Source organism: Neoarius graeffei, chromosome 1 (genome assembly GCF_027579695.1).
Source record: "Neoarius graeffei isolate fNeoGra1 chromosome 1, fNeoGra1.pri, whole genome shotgun sequence".
Lineage (NCBI taxonomy): Eukaryota > Metazoa > Chordata > Actinopteri > Siluriformes > Ariidae > Neoarius > Neoarius graeffei.
The window spans coordinates 120,398,050-120,423,371 of NC_083569.1; the positions used below are offsets into that span (position 1 = coordinate 120,398,050).

The 25,322-nt window shown below is 40.5% G+C and overlaps 2 protein-coding genes across 2 annotated transcripts; both read left to right on the forward strand.

Annotated features, from left to right (window-relative positions):
• Positions 1-919: 919 nt before the first annotated feature.
• LOC132886134 (piggyBac transposable element-derived protein 3-like) lies at positions 920-19,968 on the forward strand. The gene is made up of 3 exons (XM_060920706.1): positions 920-1,114; positions 1,250-1,929; positions 19,924-19,968. The coding sequence occupies exons 1-3, from the start codon at positions 976-978 to the stop codon at positions 19,966-19,968; spliced, it is 864 nt and encodes a 287-aa protein (XP_060776689.1). The 5' UTR covers positions 920-975.
• Positions 19,969-20,099: 131 nt separating this feature from the next.
• Positions 20,100-22,652, forward strand: LOC132882777 (C-C motif chemokine 4 homolog). Its single transcript, XM_060915889.1, has 3 exons — positions 20,100-20,196; positions 22,143-22,254; positions 22,457-22,652. Exons 1-3 carry the CDS (start codon positions 20,127-20,129, stop codon positions 22,560-22,562), a joined length of 288 nt encoding a protein of 95 aa, XP_060771872.1. The 5' UTR covers positions 20,100-20,126; the 3' UTR covers positions 22,563-22,652.
• Positions 22,653-25,322: the final 2,670 nt, after the last annotated feature.

The following is a 25,322-nucleotide window of genomic DNA, read 5'->3' on the forward strand; positions in this document are numbered from 1 at the left end:
TTGATGGTCTTTTTTGGAAGACCTGTGAAAAGGCTATTGCAGTAATCAACTCTACTGGAGATGAAAGCATGAATAAGTTTTTCTAGATCATGTTTTGACATGAGACCCCTGAGTTTAGAAATGTTTTTTAGGTGATAGAATGCAGACTTTTTTACCACTTTCATATGACTGTTGAAGTTAAGTTCGCTGTCAATAAGGACACCAAGGTTTTTGACAGTATCCCCCTTAGTTTCAAGAACAGTGGCAATCCTAAGCTTTTCCTCCTTTTTGCCAAATATAATTGCTTCAGTTTTATCTGCGTTCAGCTGAAGAAATTTGTGAGACATCCATTTGTTAATTTCGTCAGTGCATCTATGAAGAGACTCAAGAGGGGCATAGTCATTAGGTGACATAGCTAAGTAAAGCTGAGTGTCATCTGCATAGCTATGGAAGTTTATTGAGTTATTCTTAATAATTTGTCCAAGTGGGAGCATATAAAGGTTGAATAGTAATGGTCCCAGGATTGAGCCCTGGGGAACCCCACAGTTCAAGGACACGGGTGATGAACTGTGGCCTCCAATGGCCACATAAAAAAATCTTTGTTGTAGGTAAGATTTTAACCAGTTGATTACTATACCAGTAAATCCAACCCAATGCTCCAGTCGATGTAACAGTATGGAATGATCTACCGTGTCAAATGCAGCACTTAAAGGACATGGGACATGAAACATAAATGCATGCTATATCAGTTTCTTTCCATTAACCTTAGATGCATAAGTGGGGTCCAAACGGACCCCAGTGGTAGTTTTGTTGCAAAATCTTTGTCATTTTACATTTATATTGTCTAACCTTCCATGTATTCCTCAAATAGGGTGTTTTTGATATGTTCTCATTTGGATTTGTATGTATAGTTTTTTTCTTTTAAGTTATTTTATATTTTGTATCAATACCCAACTTTTCCATAAGTGGGGTCCAAACGGACCCCAAGCATTTTATATGGAGTTTCGGTTGATATCCCTAGGAACTTTTTATTTTTGTCACCTCTGGTTGTCAGGAATACATTTGTTGCCGATCAACACATCTACTGCTTACATTCTCACCACCCTGAAGAGCATTTTTACTCAGCAACACACATGTAAGTATTATCATCAGTTTTATTCGCCATACAATAGTCCTAAAATGTTAACTTATTTTCAACATCAATGAATCTTGTGTGATTGTGTTGTTACTGCATACTTATGTTGTTCTATACTTATTTTTATTACACTAGCTTACTGTGCTAACAGTAAAGTACGGCTTCCAAACTGCAACCTCAATGATGAGAAAACCTTGAAGAAAAAGGGAAGAGGGACATTTGATGTCAGAGTGGAGAAGAACCACAACATTTGTGCTGTGACATGGTACGACACCCGTCAGGTGACACTTGTGTCATCCTTTACTGGCCCAGAACCAGTGGAAAAGGTTAAACGTTGGGACAAAACTGCCAAAACATTTGTGGAAGTTCAGAGGCCTAACATCGTGGCGACCTACAACAAAAACATGGGGGGAGTGGATTTGCTGGACTCATTTGCGGCCAAGTACAAGTTTCCTCTCAAGTCCCATCGTTGGTACATCTACATCTTCTGGCACACAATTATTCTAGCTGTGATCAACGCTTGGCTCCTGTACAAACGGGACTGCAAGGCCTGGGCTATTCCAAAGAAAGAGATCGTGATCAGGAGACGGTTTCAGGCCCAGTTGGCATCCTCCCTTATCCTGACTGGCACATCTGTCCCAGTGCCAAAGCGAGGGCAGCCATCCTCAAGCCCTATGAGTTCTCCAGCTGCTAGGCCCTCTAAGAGGAGAAATGCACACCCACCAAGTGATGTCTGCAAAGACATGACTGGGCATTTCCCCATCAAAGCTGACGGGGGAAGGTGCAGACAGTGTGCTAAAGGCTACACTAACACTGTTTGTATGAAGTGTGATGTCTGCCTTTGTTTTTCAGAACAAAGAAACTGCTTTTTGGACTACCATAGGTAAAGAAGGGAGATGTAAAAATGCATCTTAAGTTTGTTTTCAGATTTGTACATACAGCATTCATCCAGTGTTTTTAAAGAGTGGAAATTACTTTTTTTTGAATAAATTACTTGTCATAAAACAATATAACATGTCTGACTATTATTGTTGTTTGTTGTGAAGATACAATCACTTCTGTGACCCTTTATCAGCAGGAAAGTGAAGACAAACACACCCAGATCATTTACAGTGTGTGAATGATGCCAGTGAAATTCTGCTACCCTTGAGAGCCAACGTTGTAATTTTACAACATTTCCCCAAAAAGTTGCTAAAATATCAAAATTAAAAAAGAAACACAATTTTTGCATCAGAGCCTTCCTAGAACAACATATATTAGGTTGAAAAATTGTTTTTACACTTTTTTTCTATATTTGGGTGTTAAGGGGATAAGTAAGCATGTAAATAAAGTGCATGAGAACATCATACAACATCATACTGTTGTCATTGTGTCATTACTGTTTCTCTCATCATTCTCTCCACTGGAGAATATGTTATCCTCTGAGATACCGCTATACGGATGAGCACACACACACACACACACACACACACACACACACACACACACACACACACAAATTCAACTGTACATGTACAGACATACAAAAATAAACAAACAACAAACAAATTCACACAAAACAAACATACAAAGTGGTGAATGAACATGTCAAATATCAAAATATGGCATTAACAATCAACTCTGAACAACATAAAATCAGTTTCCACTCAAAAATGCCCTAATTCCAATTGGGGTCATTTTGGACCCCACTCATGGAAGAGTGTAGGTCTGGTCGTCCATGCATCTAAGGGTTAAAAATATGAAATAATTGCATCAACAAATACAAAATTATCTATTAAATTCAGCAAAATCGTTATATTCGTGATGATTATATGGCATTTCTGCTCGAGCTCCGATATGCATATTTTACAACCGGAAGAGCCGCTGTCACGTGATCATACGTCACAAAAACTTTCGGGTACAGCACAAGCGGGTAGATGAATATGGAGAAGTGTGAATCGTGATGATGACGAATGCGACAAAATAGTTTTTGTGTCTTGGATGACAAGAAAATTGTTTCGTTTTTAGAGTGTTTAACGTACATTGAACATCATGGTGTATTGCGACCTCCCAGTCAGTCAGACGCGCTGTCACTCCTGTTAGCAATGTAGCTAGGCTCAGCATGGCCAATGGTATTTTTTGGGGCTGTAGTTAGATGTGACCAAACTCTTCCACGTTTTTCCTGTTTACATAGGTTTATATGACCAGTGACATGAAACAAAGTTCAGTTACACAAATTGAAACGTGGCGATTTTCTATGCTATGGAAAGTCCGCACTATAATGACAGGCGTACTAACACCTTCTGCGCGCTTTGACAGCGCATTGATACCTTCACTCGGAGTTGTACCATTATTTTTTTAGACAGGGCGGACGGACCAGGGCATTCGCCCGCCTGGCTGTGCCCGACCAGGAGCGCTCTCGGCCGGCTTGGGAGGCAGACGGCAGCCCCTCCAGGAAGTGTGGTTTTACCATGGGCCTCATGCGGTAAGGATTAGTATTATAATTTTGGGTGTATCAATTATTGATTATCATAATTCTGACTCGTTTCGCCATTTTGAATGTTTTCATCTCGGACTCTGGAAGCATTGTATCTCAATCAATCTCGAAAAATATCAGCAAAAAAAAAACTAGCTTGCAACGGACTTTAGCTAGATCTATGATGAACTTTCAATGTATGATACAAAAATAATACTTCTTTCAACAGATCATTAGCCTTTGAGCAGAATTGTTTTTAACTTACCAGGAAGTGTTATCGAGCCGACCGCTTTCAGTTTCATGGGGATTGAATGAACTCTCACTCTCAGAATCATCTGACCCGTCAGAGTAAAGACAAGATCCATGTCCATGTGAATTTCCAGCTATCGGTTCGAATTGATAGGGTCTAACTTCACATCTCTGTGAAACATCGGGAATGTCACTGTCGATGGTGTCCATTTCGGTAACCTGTTTACATTAGATTCCCAAGCGCTGGCTCCTTGGAAAGTTTTTGTGATGTCACGGGTCACGTGACCACCTAGCTAATTAACGAATCATTGTTTTACGCTGATGTATAAAAAAGTTGAATAATGTGATGATTTTCACATTTTTGACGCCCTGCAGTGATTTAGATGGCATTTCTTATGTCCTTTATACATAATTATGCCCAGAAAAAAATCCATGTCCCATATCCTTTAAGTCTAAAAGCACCAAGACTGATGTTTTACCAGCATCAGAATTAAGACGTAGGTCATTCATGACTTTAGTAAGAGCTGTTTCAGTGCTATGATTGGCACGAAAACCTGACTGAAACTTATCAAAACATCCGTTTAATGTCAGGAAGGCAGTTAATTGATTAAAAACAATTTTTCAATTATTTTACCAACGAATGGCAAATTGGATATGGGCCTGTAGTTGTTGAGTACTGAGACATCCAGGTTATTCTTTTTCAGTAGGGGTTTTACAACCGCTTTTTTCAGAGATGAAGGAAACATGCCAGTTCGTAAGGGAGTGTTGATAATCTGAAGTACCTCGTCTGATATTAGGTGAAGAACAGATTTGAAAAAGACTGTAGGTAAAATGTCCAGTTCAGATGTGGAGGAGCTGAGACTTTGTACTGTTTTTCTCAGAGTCTCAACATCAATTAAACTAAATGTTGACATTGTATTACGACCCCCTCTCTCTTTATCCAATGGTTCCAGATTTTGAAGTGTTTGCACCTGTGTGGCTATATTCATACGTATTTTATCAATCTTTCCTTTGAAAAAAGATGCAAAGTCGTTGCATGTATTAACTGAGAGAAATTCAGAAGGCATTTGTTTTGATGGGTTTGTTAGCTTTTCAACTGTAGAAAATAGCACACGGGCATTGTTGATCTCATCTCATCTCATCTCATTATCTCTAGCCGCTTTATCCTTCTACAGGGTCGCAGGCAAGCTGGAGCCTATCCCAGCTGACTACGGGCGAAAGGCGGGGTACACCCTGGACAAGTCGCCAAGTCATCACAGGGCTGACACATAGACACAGACAACCATTCACACTCACATTCACACCTACGGTCAATTTAGAGTCACCAGTTAGCCTAACCTGCATGTCTTTGGACTGTGGGGGAAACCGGAGCACCCGGAGGAAACCCACGCGGACACGGGGAGAACATGCAAACTCCACACAGAAAGGCCCTCGCCGGCCCCGGGGCTCGAACCCAGGACCTTCTGGCATTGTTGATATTCCTATTAATAATGTCAGCAAAAAAAGACTGTCTTGCTTTAGAAATTTCTAAGTTGTATTTACATAACATCCCTTTGTAGATTTGATAATGAATCTGGAGTTTAGATTTACGCCATTTTCTTTCAGACTTTCTACAATCCCTGTTTAACATTTTAACTGTTGGATTTAGTTTCCAGGGTGCTTTTCCTTTGTCTATGACTCTTTTGGTTTTTAAAGGAGCAATAGCATCCATAATATGATTCATTCTTGAATTAAAAATTTCCATTAGATCATCTGCACAATCTGAAGATTGACATGGGAGTTCTGAGAGTGCCTGCTCAAAAAGAGCTGCTGTGCCATTGGTAATTACCCTCTTTTTTACAGTCACAGACTTGTTTTGAAAGTGAGGGGAAATGGAAACATCAAAGAAAACACAGAAATGATCAGATATACCCAGGTCCATGACACTAGTAGATACATTAAGACCCTTAGTGATGACAAGGTCGAGGGTGTGGCCATGGGAGTGTGTTGGCCCTTGTACATGTTGTGTTAGGTTGAAGGCATCAATCAGTGTAAGAAATTCATTTGCATACGTGTTATCTGGATTATCAACATGGAAGTTAAAATCCCCAGAAATAATAAGATTGTCAAACTCTAAACAAATATTTGACAACAGTTCCCCAAACTTCTCTAGGAACAGTGGTGCAGAAAGTCTTGGTGGTCTGTAAATAGTCAACACTAATATGTTAGAAGAACATTTTAGGATTGCACTTAAGTATTCAAAAGATGTAAAATCACCAAGAGTTGTCTGTCTGTACTGAAAACATGCCTTGTATATATTTGCTATTCCTCCTCCCCGTTTATTGGCTCTTCCAACACTCATGAAATCAAAGAGTGGGGGAGTTGCTTCAATAAGAGTAATAGAGCTGCTTGACTGTTCAAGCCAAGTTTCAGTAAGAAGCATAAAATCCAGTTTGTGTGTACCGATGAAGTCATTAATTAAAAAAGGCTTATTAAGTGATCTTACATTCTGAAGAGCTAGTTTTACAGTGAATGTGGGGATAATTTCCACAGAAGCGTTCTGTGGTTGTTTTGGAACTGGAAGGAGATTTGACGAGTTTACCCCATTGATAGGATGAATAAGAACACCTCTCCCTTCTTGTTAGCACAGGAATAGAAAAGTACGTCGTGGGTCCCAGCTTATTTTCAAAACTACCATCTGGACCCAGATTATATCAGTTCATTCCAACATGAAGGTCTTCACTGCTGCTGGTGAACTGTAGCTGTGCACATGGTCCTTGAGTCTTATCTGTAATCACAGGGGGAGGTGGTGCCCTCTGTTTCTTGGGTGCTGTAGCAGTAGGATATATCATTAAAGATATTGGGGTACACAAGGCCTGACCATGAGGCAGCTCTGTGTACGGTACTTGATTTGAGTGTCCTCTTGGGCTTGCCAAAGACACTCGGCTTAAAGACAATAGTCTCTCCATTTTCTCTGGAAAACGCAGTCTGGAGGGTGAAGGAGATACAGAGGGGCTTGGGGTTACATCCACTGTTGTTGGTGGTGATTGCCTATTGCCAGTCTCAGGAGGTTGTGGTGATGCTTGTTTATCTGATTGTCTTTCTGATAGTTCTGCCAGCTTACCCGTTAGCTCAGATATCATGTTGCTAGCCTTGGAAAGTGATGGGGATGTGTGTGGTGATAGATCCACCCTCTGATCATTTTCCTGAACTGTATTGGGGGCAGATGAGTCAGCATGATCCTCTGTAGTTGCTGGGGGCTTAGTTGCCTTCGTTGGTGACAAGGAGTTTTGCTTGACTCCACTGAGAATGGGAACTGAGATTGGACATTTCCTGGAATGTTGTGAATCATCTGTATGTTTGAGGTTGTTTATCATTTTTTTAGTTTGTAATCCATCAGAGTAAGCATTAGTCCCGCTTCTTTCTGCCTGCAGATTCACTGCTTGAGTTTGAACCTCAGCAGTGTGTTTCCGTACTGTTTTTGAATCTTTGTTGATGTCCCTGGGAGGTTCAGTTTGTACCCAAACAGAGTTCGTATCAGTGTTGTTAACTCCTTTCAGTGCAGCTACAGAGCGCTTATCAGAGAGTGTACCCAAGGTCGGCATGGAATGGTGGACAGAGTGTTGATAATGGTCTGCCAAGACTTTGGCACCAGTCCAGCTGAGTTCTGTGTTATTTGGGCTGAAAAAGGCTTTGCGTTTCCAGAAAAGGTTAAAGTTGTCAATAAAATTAATGCCAGAGGAAAAACATGTCTTTGCAAGCCAGGTGTTGAGACTGAGCAGTCGGGAAAACCTGTAATTGCCGATCACAGATCCTGGTAATGTACCACTGATAAAAAAAGGCATTCCAAGTCCATTTATGGCAGAAAAAAAGGTCTTTGAAAGATTTCCTCACAGTGAGCTGTTCCCTGAAAACATCATTTGCTCCAACATGCACAATAATGCGTTTAATTGATTTGTAGTTTGACAGCATTTTTGAAATGTTGTCTGTAGTCTCTGAGATGGAAGCGTGAGGAAAACAGCACACAACCATGGACTCTCCTCCAATATTTTCCACAGTGAAATCACCCACAACAAGGGTTGTAGGATTAACAGGTGTTGGCGGCTGCTTTCTACCTCTACTGCGAGCTTTATTTTTGTTATTCAAATTCTGCCACTTTCTAGGAACTACTGGTTCCATGTCTGTAAGGCACTGAAATCTGTTCTGGAGTGTAATGGGCTGTGTATATCTGTAGTTTTCAGCCCGGTGGTATTCATGGACTGTAGGTCTGACGGCATCAGACCGCAATGGAGTTGAAGTTAATACCCTTTTGTTTTTGGGTCTAGCACCTTGTCTTTTCCAGCAATCAGTACTCACATTTTGCTTTGTGAAGTCAACTGATTCATCCAAGTTCCCATCATTCAGATGCTGAACATTCCCCGCATTCCCTTTAGCGGTATCGGCTGCTGGACTCCCTTCAATCCTTAATAGACGGGCATTAATCATAGATTCCAGGCTAGAAATTCTTTTTTCAAGCTCAGTCCATTTGTTACTAGAGTTCCTTGGTTTCCCCATTTTGCTATAATCCAGTCTTCTGTGTCAGTTGCTTTGTCTAACTTCTAGGTTATCTTGTATAAATGGGAGAAAACATCTGTCCTTCCTTGCTAAACTTGTTGAATGTAAGTAAAAAGAAAGCAAATAAGAAAAAAATAGAGAAATAGTGAAAAAAGCAGAAAAGAGTTCAAGCAGGAGCAAAGCAAAAAGCATCCTACTCGCTTGAGTAGGAGGAGTTAAGAAAGAGTGAGATCCTTCTCTGAAGAAAGCACTTAAATCAGGACATAGAAGTGACAGGCATATTTTCACAACCCTTCGAAACAAGGTTTTAAGAGGCATAAGAAAGGCTAAAGCAGATTTTTTTTTTATTATTATTAGAGTTATAAACCAGGCACAGGGTAATGGGAAAATTATACAAAAAATCTTAACAAATTAACTAATAGGAATAAAGAACAGCAAACAACTGTATCTGAACTTGAGGTAAACGGTATAATGATCCAAGATGAAGGTATAACAGCAAGCACTTTTCATGATTTTTTTATAAACTCAGTTGAGAAGCTGGCCCAAGGCTTGCCAACCGGAACTACACCATGTGTCCTTATTGATGACATAAAACCATCTTTTAGAATAATGGAGATATCTGAATTAGCAGTGAAAAGAATCATTGCATCTCTGAAAAATTCAAAAGCAAAGGATGCCTGTGGCTTGGATACCACATTTCTAAAATCACATAAGGATGCTTTAGCTCGTCCCATTGCTCATATGATCAATCTTTCAGTTAAAAGTGGTGTATTTCCTAGTATCTGGAAAATAGCAGTCATAGCTCCTGTCTATAAGTCTGGTGATAAAACGTCTGTGTCAAATTACAGACCAATCAGCATCCTACCAGTGGTATCCAAGGTGGCTGAGAGATGGGTAGCAGAACAGCTGACAGCACACCTAAATCTGTGCCATACCCCACTGCATCCAAAGCAATTTGGATTTTGTACCAACCACTCCACAGAAACAGCTAATTGTTATTTTTTGGAAAGTGTTAAATCCCAATTAGATAAAGGTGGTGAAATAGGCGCAGTGTTTTTAGACCTTAAAAAGGCTTTTGACACTGTGAACCATCAAACACTAATAGCAAAACTATCTTTTTTTTTATTTTTCAATAGATGCCATTAAATGGATGAGTTCTTATTTAAAACAGGAAACAAAGTGTACTTATTGGCAATACTCATTCCACTTATCAAAACTGTAATATAGGAGTGACACAGGGATCAGTGTTGGGACCTATTTTGTTTAGTCTGTACATTAATGATCTGCCATCATTATGTCCATTTGTCAACATTCATATGTATGCTGATGACACAGTTCTTTATGCACATGCAAAAAACAAACAACAAGCTGCAAGCAAGTTAACTGCAGCCTTGGTCCATGTTTCTGAGTGGTTAAGAAACTCATGCTTACATTTAAACATAAATAAAACAGTTTGTATGTTCTTTTCACAGAAACATGCTAAGACACATCAACCTGATGTTTTAATTGGTGGAGAAAAGTTCATGGTTGTATCTGATTTTAAATATCTTGGAATCATTTTAGACTCTAACCTAACATTCAAATAACATGTTAAAAAGGTGATCAACACCATTAAATTCAACCTGGCAAATTTTAGACACATACGACCATATTTAACAATAGAGGCAGCTAACCTCTTGATGCATGCCTTGATCTTTTCTTACATTTCATACTGTTTCACAAGTTGGTCTCAAGCTAATAAGACAACTTTGAAACCAATAGAGGCCCTATATAAGCAAACTGTAAAAGTTCTTGACAAAAAACCAATCAGCTATCACCACTGTCATATTGTTAAGAAGAACAATTTATTTAATTTGGATAGTTTTTTACATTTTTTAGACGCTTGCCTAATTTTTAAGATATTACATGGGCTTGCACCTCCCCCATTGAGTGAATAATGGGGCTTTTCCACTACCAACGCGGCTGAGTTGGGCTGAGCCGTGCGGTGCTGAGTTGGGCTGAGTCGAGCTGAGTGGGGCTGTTGGCGTTGCATTTCGACTACAACCGCACTGAACCATGCTGCCTGGAAGTGGGCGGACACATTGGGTGGAGTTAGCAAAAGTGGGTGGACATCACGTGATGTCGTTAGGCGGCGCAAACAGTGACATCAGTGACCTTTTAAGCGGTAGTCTCACGACCCGGATAGTAAACAATAAACATGGAGGACATGGAGTCGTTAGTGTTGCTGGTCTTGGTGCTGTGGCTTGTTGTCACCGACAACGCCAACAGATACTGGCAAGAGCATATAGATGAGGCGAGGCGCATAATTTGTCGTAATTCTTCTTGTTCCGGGTTTACGGTGTTTACAGATGGTGGTTCCCAGCGTGCTCATGGGGTGTGTGTGGGCATGTGAGGACAGTCCTCCTCACCAATCAGTGCACAGGGGAGTGTCTCCTCACACCCCTAGCCCCACTTGGCTCGGTTTGGCTCACTTCAGCCCCACTCCAAAACCGTGCGAGTTTTGGGTGCTGAGTAAGGCTGAAGTGAGCTCAGTCATGCTGCTCTGAGGTAGTCGAAACGCGAGCCGTGTTGGGCTGAAGTGAGCTGAAGTGAGCTGAAAAAGGGTAGTGGAAAAGGGCCATTTGTGAAGCAGATGGATGGTAGTGGCAGGGTAACTAGGGCAACCACCCGAGGAGACTGTATGACACAACACAGATATAGTAAACTTGGGCATACAGTCTTCTCAGTAAGGGGCTCCAACTACTGGAATAGTCTTCCTTGTGAGGTAAGGGAAAGTTCAAATTAGACAACTTTTAAAACCAGACTTAAGAGATGGATCGAAATTAACCAGTCTTGTAACCATGAATAGCCCTCAGGTCACACATCACTCTTAAACAAAATTACTCATTCTTGTGCTGGGTGCTTGTATTGTTTTTTGCTGTACTGACCTGCCAAGGGACTACAGATGAAAATTAGCTAATTTTCTAACTCTGGCACATTTACATTTTTAATTCAGATGGAGATGTTGATGAATGTGCATTGTCCCTTTTAAATAAATGAAAGCAAAAAAACCAGGCCATATTTGCCTGCTGCGATCTGGTAGATCTGATTGGGTTAGGCCGCTGCAACATATCAGAGAGGTAATTGGGCCCTGTACCATTTAGAGATTTGTACACCAGCAGCAATGCTTTAAAGTCAATTCTGTAGCTTACTGGAAGCCAGTGAAGGGACCTTAGAATTGGAGTAATGTGCTCTGTTCTTTTTGTTCGTGTGAGAACCCTAGCTGCTGCATTTTGAATCACCTGAAGTCGTTTGATGGTCTTTTTTGGCAGGCCTGTGAAAAGGCCATTGCAGTAGTCAACCCTACTAGAGATGAAGGCATGTATAAGTTTTTCCAGATCATTTTTTGACACAAGTCCTCTTAGTTTGGAAATGTTTTAGGTGATAAAATGCCGATTTATTGATTGCTTTCATGTGACTGTCAAAGTTTAGCTCGCTATCAATGAAAACACCAAGATTTTTAACCATATCTTTTGTTTTAATCCCCTTTGTGTCAAGAATAGTGGTAATCCTGAGTCTTTCATCTTTTTTCCCAAATAGAATTACTTCTGTTTTATCCGTGTTTAGCCGAAGAAAATTTTGTGACATCCAGTTGTTGATTTGGTCGATACACTGGTAGAGACATTCAAGGGGGGCATAATCATTAGGTGATAAAGCAAAATAAATTTGAGTGTCATCTGCATAGCAGTGATACAAAATTGAGTTGTTCTTGATAATTTGTCCAAGTGGGAGCATATAAAGGTTGAATAGTAATGGTCCAAGGATCGACCCCTGGGGGACACCACGGGTCAAGGACATTGATGTTGAGGTACAATTTCCCATGGTAACAAAGAAGCTTCTATCTTTTAAGTATGATTTTAACCAATTGATAACTTTACCAGTCAACCCAACCCAGTGTTCAAGTCGATATAGCAGTATGTTGTGATCAACAGTATCAAAAGCTGCACTGAGGTCCAGTAACACCAGGACTGATGTTTTGCCTGCATCAGTATTAAGATGTATGTCATTTATAACTTTAATCAGCGCTGTTTCAGTGCTGTGATTGGCACGAAATCCTGACTGAAAGTTATCAAAACAGCTGTTTGATATCAAGAAGGCAGTTAATTGATTGAAGACAATTTTTTCAAGGATTTTCCCGATGAATGGTAGATTTGATATTGGCCTGTAGTTGTTCAATACTGAAGCATCCAGATTATTCTTTTTAAGTAGGGGCTTTACAATGGCTTTTTTCAGGGACACAGGAAAAATGCCAGTCTCTAGGGATGTATTTATGATCTGAAGCACATCTGTAATTATGAGGTGAAGAACAGACTTAAAAAAGTTGGTGGGCAGAATGTCCAATTCAGATGTTGAGGAACTGAGATTTTGTACAGTTTTTTTCAAGAGTGTCGTAATCAATCAAACAAAATTCTTACATTGTGTTGAAATTGTCTGTCTGTGTCAGTGGTGATTGTGACACTGTCTGTGTCACTGGTGAATTTATTCTACCTTTGGTTCTGCAGACTGACATGGCCTGATGGGAAGGTAGTGGAGGGGGATTAGTGGGAGGGACTTTGACCTGACTATAACCCAGTGACCACAACTCCAGGCAATGGAGGTGGTATGTGATGACATTCACAGTCCCCCCCCCCTCCGATTATGTGACATTAAACCAGACGAAGGTTCATTTCAACATGATACGCCATGAAACTGCACGAATAAATCCAAGTAAATATATTTGACAGCATGTGAATAATTAGTGATAAGTTGTTAAAAAAAAGTAATCTGAAAAAAAAAAATTACAACCCCAATTCTAAAAAGCTGGAATGCTCTGGAAATAAAAAGAGAACGCATTGATTTTCAAATAATGGAAACCCTATATTTCATTGAAAATAGTACAAAGATCCATGCTCTGATCCATGACTGGTTTGCCAACAACCCACATTTTGTAGTGCTGTACCTTCCACCATATTCCCCATTTCTAAATCCAATAGAGAATTCTTTTCAGCATGGAGGTGGAAAGTGTACAAATGCAGACATGTGGCACTACTCCAGGCAATGGAGGAGATACGTGATGACATTCACGCAGATGAATGCCAAGGTGCAGCTGCTAAGACAGGCCTTTTTCCCTTCCTGCTGCTGAGCCGCAAGTCACTGAATCACTTCCCCCTTCCCCCTTGCCCAGTAAGTTCTATTAACCATAAAGCCAGGCCTTTTTCCCTTCCTGCTGCTGAGCCAGGGGAGAGCACTGCAGCCAAATCACTACAGCTGCAAATCATTTAATCACTTCTCCCTGGCCCACTCAGTTCTCCTCTCCTCTCGTCTCGTCTCGTCTCGTCTTCTTCCGCTTATGGGAAATTCCATGTAAATGTCAACCTCACCATGCAAAAATAAAGCAACATGTAATACATCAAAACCACTCCCAGAGATATCACCTAGGCCTGTATTTTACAGATGTGAATAAGTTGAACCAATTTGTCTCATCTCATTATCTCTAGCCGCTTTATCCTTCTACAGGGTCGCAGGCAAGCTGGAGCCTATCCCAGCTGACTACGGGCGAAAGGCGGGGTACACCCTGGACAAGTCGCCAGGTCATCACAGGGCTGACACATAGACACAGACAACCATTCACACTCACATTCACACCTACGGTCAATTTTAGAGTCACCAGTTAACCTAACCTGCATGTCTTTGGACTGTGGGGGAAACCGGAGCACCCGGAGGAAACCCACGCGGACACGGGGAGAACATGCAAACTCCGCACAGAAAGGCCCTCGCCGGCCCCGGGGCTCGAACCCAGGACCTTCTTGCTGTGAGGCGACAGCGCTAACCACTACACCACCGTGCCGCCCCTGAACCAATTTGTAACCAACCTAATATGTCACTGTCAGTCTTTCTTTCTTATAATGTAAAACCCAAGCTAAAATCAACTTTGATCATGTACAATTCTATATTATTGCCACAAGCCACAGAAATGTATGCTAAAATCCACAAAACAGCAAAACAATAGCCATCCTAAATATTATTTAAGAACTTTGATAGTTTTAGCTGATATTTAGAGAGTTTTTCAAAGGGTTATGGTGGTTAAATTGCTGATTTTCTAAACATATGCCATGTCTATTTCAGACGCGTCACATCCATAACGGAATTTCGTCACATCCATAACGCTGACTTTTCCTTCCGAAACTCTGCATGAAATGCAAAATATTTTAAACAAAGATTTTTTTAATATTCACCTTGGACCCCTCTATCAAATGGATATCTCCATTTCGACATTAGGTTTACAATTTCACAGAGTTTGATAAAAATGTACAGTAACCCAAGAAAAGTGATACTTTTTCTGTCACATCCATAACGCATCTTTTATTGGCATTTTCTGGCATGCCCTAGATGTACTATGGGAATTGTTCTTGTTCTATCACTTCTCCAGTATGGTACAGCCTTAAAATATGCAACACCTGTTTAAATACTGGGAGACAATAAAACATGCACTGGGTCATTTGTTGCCATTTTGAGTTCAAGTGTCACGTCCATAACGCTGGAATTGCTCTTATCCGGGACCGGGTCGCGGAGGCAGCAGTCTAAGCATGGAAGCCCAAACTTCCCTTTCCCCAGACACCTCGGCCAGCTCCTCGGGAAGAACACCGAGGCGTTCCCAGGCCAGCCAAGAGACTTAGTCCCTCCAGCGTGTCCTGGGTCTTCCCCGGGGCCTCCTCCCGGGGGGACATGCCTGGAACACCTCCCCAGGGAGGTGTCCCGGAGGCATCCGAAAAAGATGCCCGAGCCACCTCAACTGATTCCTCTCGATGTGGAGGAGCAGCGGCTCTACTCCGAGCTCCTCCCGAGTGACTGTGCTTCTCACCCTATCTCTAAGGGAGCGCCCAGCCACCCTGCGAAGGAAACTCATTTCGGCCGCTTGTATCCGCGATCTTGTTCTTTCGGTCATTACCCAAAGCTCATGACCATAGGTGAGAGTCGGAACGTAGATCCACTCAGTTCTATTAACCATAAAGCCCATTTTCCACTGAAGTCATTTGTGTCCTGCACTCTTTCTCTCTCATACATTCAGTCTCATTCATGTCTTGTCGTCATTTTTTATTTTCTTCACAAATCCTGCAAAATGACCCTTGCATAAAATCACATGAACTTCACATGTGAGTTATCACATGACTCACGTGGAATTTGCAAATGTGGTTTTTACACATTTCACATGTTATGATTCACACAGTTTCTACATGTATGCCATGCATGTGCTTTTATTTTCATTACGTGGCATTTGGCAGATGCTTTTATCCAGATCAAGCACAAGTGCAAAAGTCCTGCCATGGGATTATGATGAGCCAGTTGGAACACCCTCCGTGTCCCTGTGATGCAGCACTGATGCAGATAGTCCTCAGACCACCTGCCCAGCTAATGCTGCACTGGAATTCTCTCAAGTTCCACAAAGGTAGGACCCATCCACGGATATGTATTTTACTAATGCCTGAATCCCAGCAAGCCAGTTTAGCATCTGCACTCTTTTAAGACAGAGGCATGCGGTTTTAATAAGTGCAGAAAGTGGTTTGGCATTGACTTTCTAAAAGAAGGAAGGCCTTCCCTGAAAAAGATTTTGTCTGGATGGCAGCATATTACTCTGAATTTTATCATTCAGCATTAATGATGCCTTCCCAGATGTACAAGCTACCCATGTCATGTGCACTAATGCCCCCTCATACCATCACAGATGCTGGCTTTTGAACTGATAACAAGCCAGATGGTCCCTCTCCTCTTTAGCCTGGAGGACATGGTGTCCATGATTTCTAAAAATAATTTCTACTTTTGATTCGTCAGACCTCAGGACAGTTTGATGAGTCACTGATGGTCAACAAATCCAGCCTAATGCTGGGCAAACCTACTTCTCATGGTGCACTTCTTTTGGCTAGGCATTTGTGGCAGAACAGGTATGTACTGGTAGGTGTCCACATACTTTTGTCCAGATAGATAGATAGATAGATAGATAGATAGATAGATAGATAGATAGATAGATAGATAGATAGATAGAGTGATGTGGCATTGTCTTGCATGAAGCAAGTCTTAAGTTTGGCTCATTGCACAATAGTTTTACCACCATCCACATGCACTGCCACTTTATTCCTATTAATTATTTGTCCCATTTCTCCTTTTGGGTGGCACTGTGATGTAGTGGTTAGCGCTGTCACCTCACAGCAAGAAGGTCTGGGTTCGTGGCCGGCGAGGGCCATTCTGTGTGGAGTTTGCATGTTCTCCCCATGTCCGCGTGGGTTTCCTCTGGGTGCTCTGGTTTCCCCCACAGTCCAAAGACATGCAGGTTAGGTTAACTGGTGACTCTAAATTGACCGTGAGTGTGAATGGTTGTCTGTGTCTATGTGCCAGCCCTGTGATGACCTGGCGACTTGTCCAGGGTGTACCCCGCCTTTCGGCCATAGTCAGCTGGGATAGGCTCCAGCTTGCCTGCGATCCTGTAGAATGATAAAGTGGCTAGAGATGATGAGATTTCTCCTTTTTCTTCCTTTTATCCTATTCATGCGATACAACAATCACAATCCCTGTTCATTTTACTGCTGTTTACAATGTTTACACTGTTGAATGGCAAAATACTCCAGCTGCACAATGCATACATCACTGCTTATTTAAATGACATTATCACTGAGAGTAATAATTGTTAGTGGCATTTACAACATCTGAGAACTGTCCTGAGATCCTTGAGATGGGCAAGACTTACAGCAAACTCAGATGTGTGTGCAGTTGGATGGGTGGAAGTGCAGTATGTGGGTAAATACAGTATCATGGCATCTCCAAAGTGATTAGGCAGCAGAAAATACGGCCTGATCAAGACTGAAAAAAAAAATGGTATAAGTTCCTGAGGCTACTTGGCTGTTATTGTGGGTTTGTGCCTGAATATTTTCAGATATCATCAGCCCACTGACCGAACTCACTAAAAGGGAGCGCCAGATCCGGTAGTGGACAGAGCCATGTGAGTGGGCTTTTGGCCAAGTAAAAATGGTTTTGTGTGGCGGTCACTTTTACATTCTCTTGACTTGACTCTACCTTTGGTTCTGCAGACAGAAATTGCATCATTTAGCAAACTCTCTTCACCTAGAAACACTGGCCTTCAAAATGCACCTGTGCAAACTCAATTGGAAGAACAATTCAGTCATGGGTCAGAGTATAAACGAGGTCTCAAGTGACTCATAGAGGTGTTTTGCATGAAGGTTTAGCAGCAAGAACACAGAAGAAGCGAAACCAGATAATGCAAGTTTCCACCAGGATGCTCTGATCCATGACTGGTTCGCCAACAACCCATGTTTTGTCATGCTGTACCTTCCATCATATTCCCCATTTCTAAATCCATGAGAGAATTCTTTTCAGCATGGAGATGGAAAGTGTACGAATGTGAATGTGTGGCACTACTCCAGGCAATGGAGGAGGTATGTGATGACATTCACGCAGATGAATGCCAAGGTGCAGCTGCTAATCCAGGCCTTTTTCCCGTCTTGCTGCTTAGCCAGGGAGAGCACTGCAGCCGATGTGGCACAAATCACTGAATCACTTCTCCCTCGCCCACTAAGTTCTATTAACCATAAAGCCCATTTTCCACAGAAGTCATTTGTGCCCTGCACTCTTTCTCTCTCATACGTTCAGTCTCATTCATGCCTTGTCATAATTTTTATTTTGTTCACAAACACTACAAAATGACCCTTACTGAAAAGCTCCACTGGAATTCTCTCAAGTTTCACAAAGACAGGAACCATCCACGAATATGCATTTTACTAATGCCTGAATCCCTGACCAATTTGTTCCCCAAAACACCTCACCTACATTTCCCAATACCCTGCAAGGATCAGGCTTTGATGAACTGTGGTTTGATGACACCCCAAGTCCACCAAGGCCTGATGTGTACTCGCTTGAATACTCAATGACACATTAATCTAGGCCGTTGTGAAGGACCGAAGAAAGGCAAGAATCAGCAGGAGAGAATGAAAGGACATGACTGCTGATGGTGGTGATGATGATGGGGAGGTGGAGGAAGATGAAGGTCACAGTGCAAACAGAATTACTGCAGATATCACCTGACTCTTGAGTTTATATAAACTGGTAAGAGGAGGGTGAGTGTGTGGTTTGGGTGTTTGATGATGATGAAAAATTCTTACTTTGACTAAGAGACAAAAAAAAAAATGAACCTGTTCTACATAACAGCCTGTTGTGGTTTTCAGCTACAATATGAAAGATCTGAGTAGCATTTAATACTCATCTCATCTCATTATCTCTAGCCGCTTTATCCTTCTACAGGGTCGCAGGCAAGCTGGAGCCTATCCCAGCTGACTACGGGCGAAAGGCGGGGTACACCCTGGACAAGTCGCCAGGTCATCACAGGGCTGACACATAGACACAGACAACCATTCACACTCACATTCACACCTACGCTCAATTTAGAGTCACCAGTTAACCTAACCTGCATGTCTTTGGACTGTGGAGGAAACCGGAGCACCCGGAGGAAACCCACACGGACACGGGGAGAACATGCAAACTCCACACAGAAAGGGCCTCGCCGGCCCCGGGGCTCGAACCCGGACCTTCTTGCTGTGAGGCGACAGTGCTAACCACTACACCACCGTGCCGCCCGGTATCAAATGTATTTACTGTAATTCATATATACATTTTTAATGACCGTGTGTTGAAATGCACCTTCACATATTTTTCAGTCACATTCTCACAAGTAGAAAATTGTATGCTCATGTGAAATCTAGAGGGTTTTTCAAGGTCAATATTTTTCATTTATTATGTTGAATGATTTGTTTTATTCATTATGGCAATTTTTAATACTTTTTAATGATAAAAAAGAATATTGTTCGCACTGCAAAGACACTTAAGGAAATAATGAAGCTGTGTGAATAATTAGCCATCTTCAATTTTAATTCTACACTCTCAGAAAATAAAGTACATTATTACATCTTAAGAAGTACAACAATTTGCCACTGGGGCAGGACCCTCTAAGGCACTTGTTTGTGCCCTTTATCTACTGCTTGAGACCATAAACATACCTTTTTAGCCCTAAAAAAGTCCACATAGTTACCCTGAGGCCCAACAATGAGCAGTAGGGGGTACAGTAGTGTAGATTATACCTTGGGGGACAGAAATAGACTCCTACTGTACCCCTATTTCTGACAGTGTACTGTATATTATCTCTGTGACGTGATGTATGTGATGTGGTGTGTTGTTTTATATAAGATCTGAGTTCTTATGTTCAGGTTCAAGTTTCACTGCAATAAACCTGTATTTATTTATATTTATTTTACTTTAAGTGTTTAATACAGGAGTGCGAGATGAGTTTGTTTACAGAGTATTAAATGCTGCTCAATTATCTCTAATTTTAGGTGAAAACCACAGCAGCCTGGTCTGTAGAAGAGGTGGATTTTTTTCTCCTTCTCTCTCTGAAATTGCGGAACCATGTCCAGACAGGAAAGTGAAATGATGTAAAATGGGAATATTAGAGTGAAAGCACATTCCTTTTTTTTCTTTTTTTTTTCTCTGTTAGACATCATGGACCCATGTCTACGTAGACATGAGGCTGAACTGGTGATGCTGAGATTTTCATTGGATGGGATTAGGAACAAGAAAATCATGTCACATGGAGGACGGCTTATTTAAACTGCAAAACCAAGTGATATCTGCAGTAATCCCATTCTGTTTGCATCATTATCTTCTTCTTCATCATCATCATCATCATCATCATCAGTCATGGTCTCTCGTTCTCTCCTGTTGGTTCTGCTGGTTCTCGCCTGCCATCAATTCTTCACATCGGCCGAAAGTAAGCTCAAGCTTATCTATTTTTCATATTTAAATCTTTTTTTGTTTCTTCTTCTTCTTATCATTATTATGAAGGTATCGCACAGATGCTCTTTCATCTGGAAGTTAAAGTCACTGATACCAAGATACGACTCGTATCTTTAGGTCCCAAAGACGTTTCTAATGATCCTAATAGTGCTGATTTCTGAATAAGGTCTATGTGTGTTGTAACATGTAAAGTGTCCAGGTGAGATTTCAACCTCCCTGGTCGAGTTCCCAGTGCACCTGTTACAATAAGGACAACCTTGCACTTAACATTTCATATGCTTGTGAGTTCCCAGGCTAGGTCTTGATGTTTCTCTGTCTTTTATCTTTCTTGTTCTGAAATATTCATTTCATTTGGCACAGCTGCATCAACAATTAGAGCTTTCTTTTTGAACTATATCTATTCTTCTAGCTGATTTCTCTTTATCAGTTTGAATTGAGAAATCCCACAATATGTTATCGTGATCATTTTCTACCACACTTTCAAGTTGATGCTGATACCATTGTTCAGCAACTTCAAAACCGTTTTGTCAGAGCAAGTCCCAGTGGAGAGCTTTTGCTATGCAGTCGTACCTTCTTTAATATTCTTTTTGTGCCAAAACACCACATCGACTGACGATGCGAGTGATTGTCTCTCCTTCTGTTTCCTTTTCTAACTCTCCATTCTTCAGCTAATTCCATGTTTCTTCTGCTGCTATATCCTTGGCTTGTCTCAAGTGCTGACCATGCAATTCTTTCCCGTATGCTTGTTCTTTTCTCTCATTTTCGTCTTCCCATGATATTTTATGGTGATCATTTATCATCGTGACCAATTATTATTATGAGGACAGTCTCCAAAGCAAGTTAGTTTCCATTCTCACTTCCATTACAGCAGTTATAAGCAGTTGTTCCCTCTCCATCTCTTTATTCTCTCTCTTGAAGTTAAAAATGCAGATTGTCATGTTACAGAGAAACTGCAAAGAAGCCTAAACTCCTCCATCCTGAAGATGTCAGAAAACCTCAAATTACAGCTTCACCTCTGACTGTAACAAAGCACTGACACTGAAGACTCCTTCCAGAAATGTTACATAAATGATCGCTCCAGAAAACTTCACCATACAAACAATTTCACAGATTCTTTTTACCTCCGTCATCTTTGTTGGAGGAGGTTATGTTTTTGATTTTGATGTTGATGTGTGGCTTGGTGGAGGTACGAACTCGACCGAGTGCCCTTCTAGTTTTATTGATTGATTACTGTTTGGAATAAAGCAAAGAAGATATAAAAACAAACAAAAAAACCAACAAAAAATAAAAAATGCGATCATCAAAACATCGTCATAAACAAACAAAATAGCGTAGCCACAAGGCAATAACATCATAATGTTCAGAAAGGATTAGGAAGAAGTAAATAACTTATCAAATCCTAACCCTCTATACCACCGTTAATCAAACGTCACTTTCCACCATAATAAACTATATATACACAAAAGAAAGCAAAATCAACAAAAAAAAAGCACACCAACATACCAAGACATACCAACATGGTATAATATCGACCAAATCATATATACAAATACTTGTTATGCATATATACACATACATACAATACATATAACTATACACATCCATACATACACAGACACCCATATCATAATTATGCATATTAGGCTTATATATTATATACAATTATGCATATTTTAAATCTGTTTATGAGGAGCTGCTGTACCAGTCCCTGTGAATGAGGTGTTACCATAGAAACAATAGCGTATGAGAATGCGGGCATGAATATAAACCTGTGATTTGTATCTGCACTACTGTCAGAGCTGCTGTTATAGAGAATTAATCAACACCTTTTGACCAATCACAATCCAGAATTCAAATTCTAATATGTTTTTTTATTGAGTATTTAATCACAGAACTAAATGTATAAATGTTTTCACACAGGTGAAAATGATGTAAAGAAATGCTGTTTCAGTTACCAGAAGAGTCCAATCCCTGTAAAACTCATTACAGCGTATGAAGAAACAGACTTTCGGTGTACAAACCCTGGAGTCATGTAAGCTTTCACCCCCTCATTTATTTAAATTATTTTCACTAATAATAAAAGGTTTGTATTTTCCTGTCTGTTATTGCTTTATAGTTCTGTGTAATATAATCTCACTTTAAATGATGTTGGAGGTTTGGGACGTGTGAGAGTGTTTGATTTTCTGATTTTATTGCAGTTTAACACTGATGTAAATCTCTTCTCTCCTCTGCAGCTTTACTCTAAAGAACGGCAAAAAGGCGTGTGCAGATCCTGAAGACGGGTGGGTGAAGAATCACAAGAACACAATCGACCAGCGCGAGTTTAAAAACCTGTCTTAAACTCAGCCGAGTGTTTAAATCCTCTCTCCGTTAATAAGTATTTTTTAATCATAGTTAAACAAACTTTTGTTTGAATTAGTTTTGCATTGTTTCGCTGAATTACACTCGAGGCTATGAGGATAAATTAATTATATCTTTATACCTAATAAAGGACATTTTAACTTGCATATTATGACTTTCTATTTCTGTTATCACATTTTAAAAGAAAAATTGTGAAATGTTGGTCACCTTCAAAGAGATTAAAATGTTCATGACATCTTTGATAGCAACATGTGAAAAAATAATGAAAAAAATGTGTTTTTGCTATTCAATATTTTTCAGTCTTTCCCATTTGTTTCTTTCCCATTTGTATGAGCTCCTCCCTAACTGCCAAATTGTGTTTGATTTGTTAACGCCACATGCACATGGATACTTAAACTATCACTGTCAACAAAAACGTTAATTAATCGATAAAAATATAATCACTGGCATCCTGCTGTGGTAAAAGGGGAATAAAACACTTTGAGATAAGATCAGATATTCCTTTACTGATCCCCATGAGGGGAAATTCAGTGTTGCAGCAGCTCAAGTACAGAGTAGAATATAGATAAATGTAGGTGAAGTTAAAAAAAGAATAGAATAAAATATAATATAATAAAGACAGAGCTAAATCAGGATAGTAATTGCTCACAAAAAAATAACAACAAACAAACAACAAGAATTGGTACATGCACGAGTGGCACTAGTCCCCCAAAGTTCATCCCTACATCCTCATCATGGGGGGTGATAACGGGTAAAGCCTCACTCACAACCCGCTGTACGGGCTGCTACTGGCAGTCTACGGTAAAAAATTTGGCAAGTCAGCAGCACAGCTAGTAGGGGCTTTTTGCGATGACAGTAAGACACATGAGTGACGCACGGTCATTGTATGAGTGATGTGCCTCAGAAGTACTACACAAGTATTCCACACTTGCTATTTGTCAAGTCAAGTTTATTTGTATAGCACTTTTAACAATAAACATTGTTGTTGCAAAGCAGCTTTACAGAATTTGAATGATGTCTGGAAAAGAACAACTTCAGGTAAGGTCACTGGCTTTGTATTTACTCTTCTACACACTCTCCGTGGACTTGCAGAGCTAGGGACACTTTGTTTTGTTTGTAGGAACCCTCTACTCACTTCCACAGAACTGTCAAGTTGTTTTGAGCTTTGCAATGGTTTTAAAACTAGCGTTTTGTATCGGCAAAAAGACACGCCCCGCGCACTGCCGTGTTAGCGCTTTCCGGTTGAAATCGCAAAAAACGAATTTTCTCAAAACACATCCAATTGACGTGATTGTGGTAGCAACTCAATGTATGCACTCCCAATAATGTGAAAATAGACCTAGAAAGCATTTCACTCCGGAGTATTCCTTTAAGGCTGAGATCATATATCATCATGGGATCATAATTTTCTCTCAGGTCAATGTGGATGGACTTCGGCCAAGCCGGGCACCTCTACTGTAAAAAGCAGCAGTAAACTAACGTCACAAATAGCAGCTTTTCAAGAAGGATGTTTACCAAAACTTGTCACAGCGACCTTGACTTTCCACACCGTCGAACAGCGGACATGCCTCGGCAAGCTAATGCCTTGAGTATAAACCCCCCACCGAATTAGGCTCACCTCAACTCCACTGTTCTTAATCTTAACAGCCCTCTGAAGAGCAACATATAACGGACGTATCCTCTAGAAATTTTTCACACTACAAAAACACACACTGTGCACTCATTTCGAGAAATAACAACACACATAAATGATACTGATGGGAATTAGCATAGCTAACGCAGTGAACAGTACCTTACCTTAACATTAACATTGTCTAATTCATGTTACTCAATCTTGCCGGCAGATAAAAACATCGGCTTTATAAAAACAACGCGTCTAAAGTCACTACCTTAAACTCTGACCAACATTTGATAAGATTCAATTATTTTTACCTTGTCGAGAGCTCTCCAGGGCCACATTCAGTAAACCACTGCAGGGGCAAAGATGGCAGAATTCACTGGGCTGTAGAAGTTTTCCCAGTGGACAGAGTTTCCAGACAAAACAACCACTTTCTTTGTTCTTAAACTGACTGAGAATTATAGATTTTACATCCCCCAAGATTTAAAGAGTTCTACGTGATTGAAATATATTCAGAAGAGGAACATAATCATGTATATACAAAATGTATATTTATAAATTGAACAATCCCCTTCTCCCCTTTTGTGTCAGTAGTGCAGGTTTACAGTGGTGCTTGAAAGTTTGTGAACCCTTTAGAATTTTATATATTTCTGCATAAATATGACCTAAAACATCAGGTTTTCACACAAGTCCTAAAAGTAGATAAAGAGAACCCAGTCAAAAAAATAATAAAAGAGATTATACTTGATCATTAATATTACATATCAGTGAGTGGAAAAAGTATGTGAACCTCTAGGATTAGCAGTTAATTTGAAGGGGAAATTAGAGTCAGGTGTTTTCAATCAATGAGATGAAAATCAGGTGTGAGTGGGCACCCTGTTTTATTTAAAGAACGGGATCTATCAAAGTATTATCTTCACAACACATGTTTGTGGAAGTGTATCATGGCACGAACAAAGGAGATTTCGGAGGACCTCAGAAAAAGCATTGCTGATGTTCATCAGGCTGGAAAAGGTTACAAAACCATCTCTAAAGAGTTTGGACTCCACCAATCCACAGTCAGACAGATTGTGTACAAATGGAGGAAATTCAAGACCATTGTTCCCCTCCCCAGGACTGGT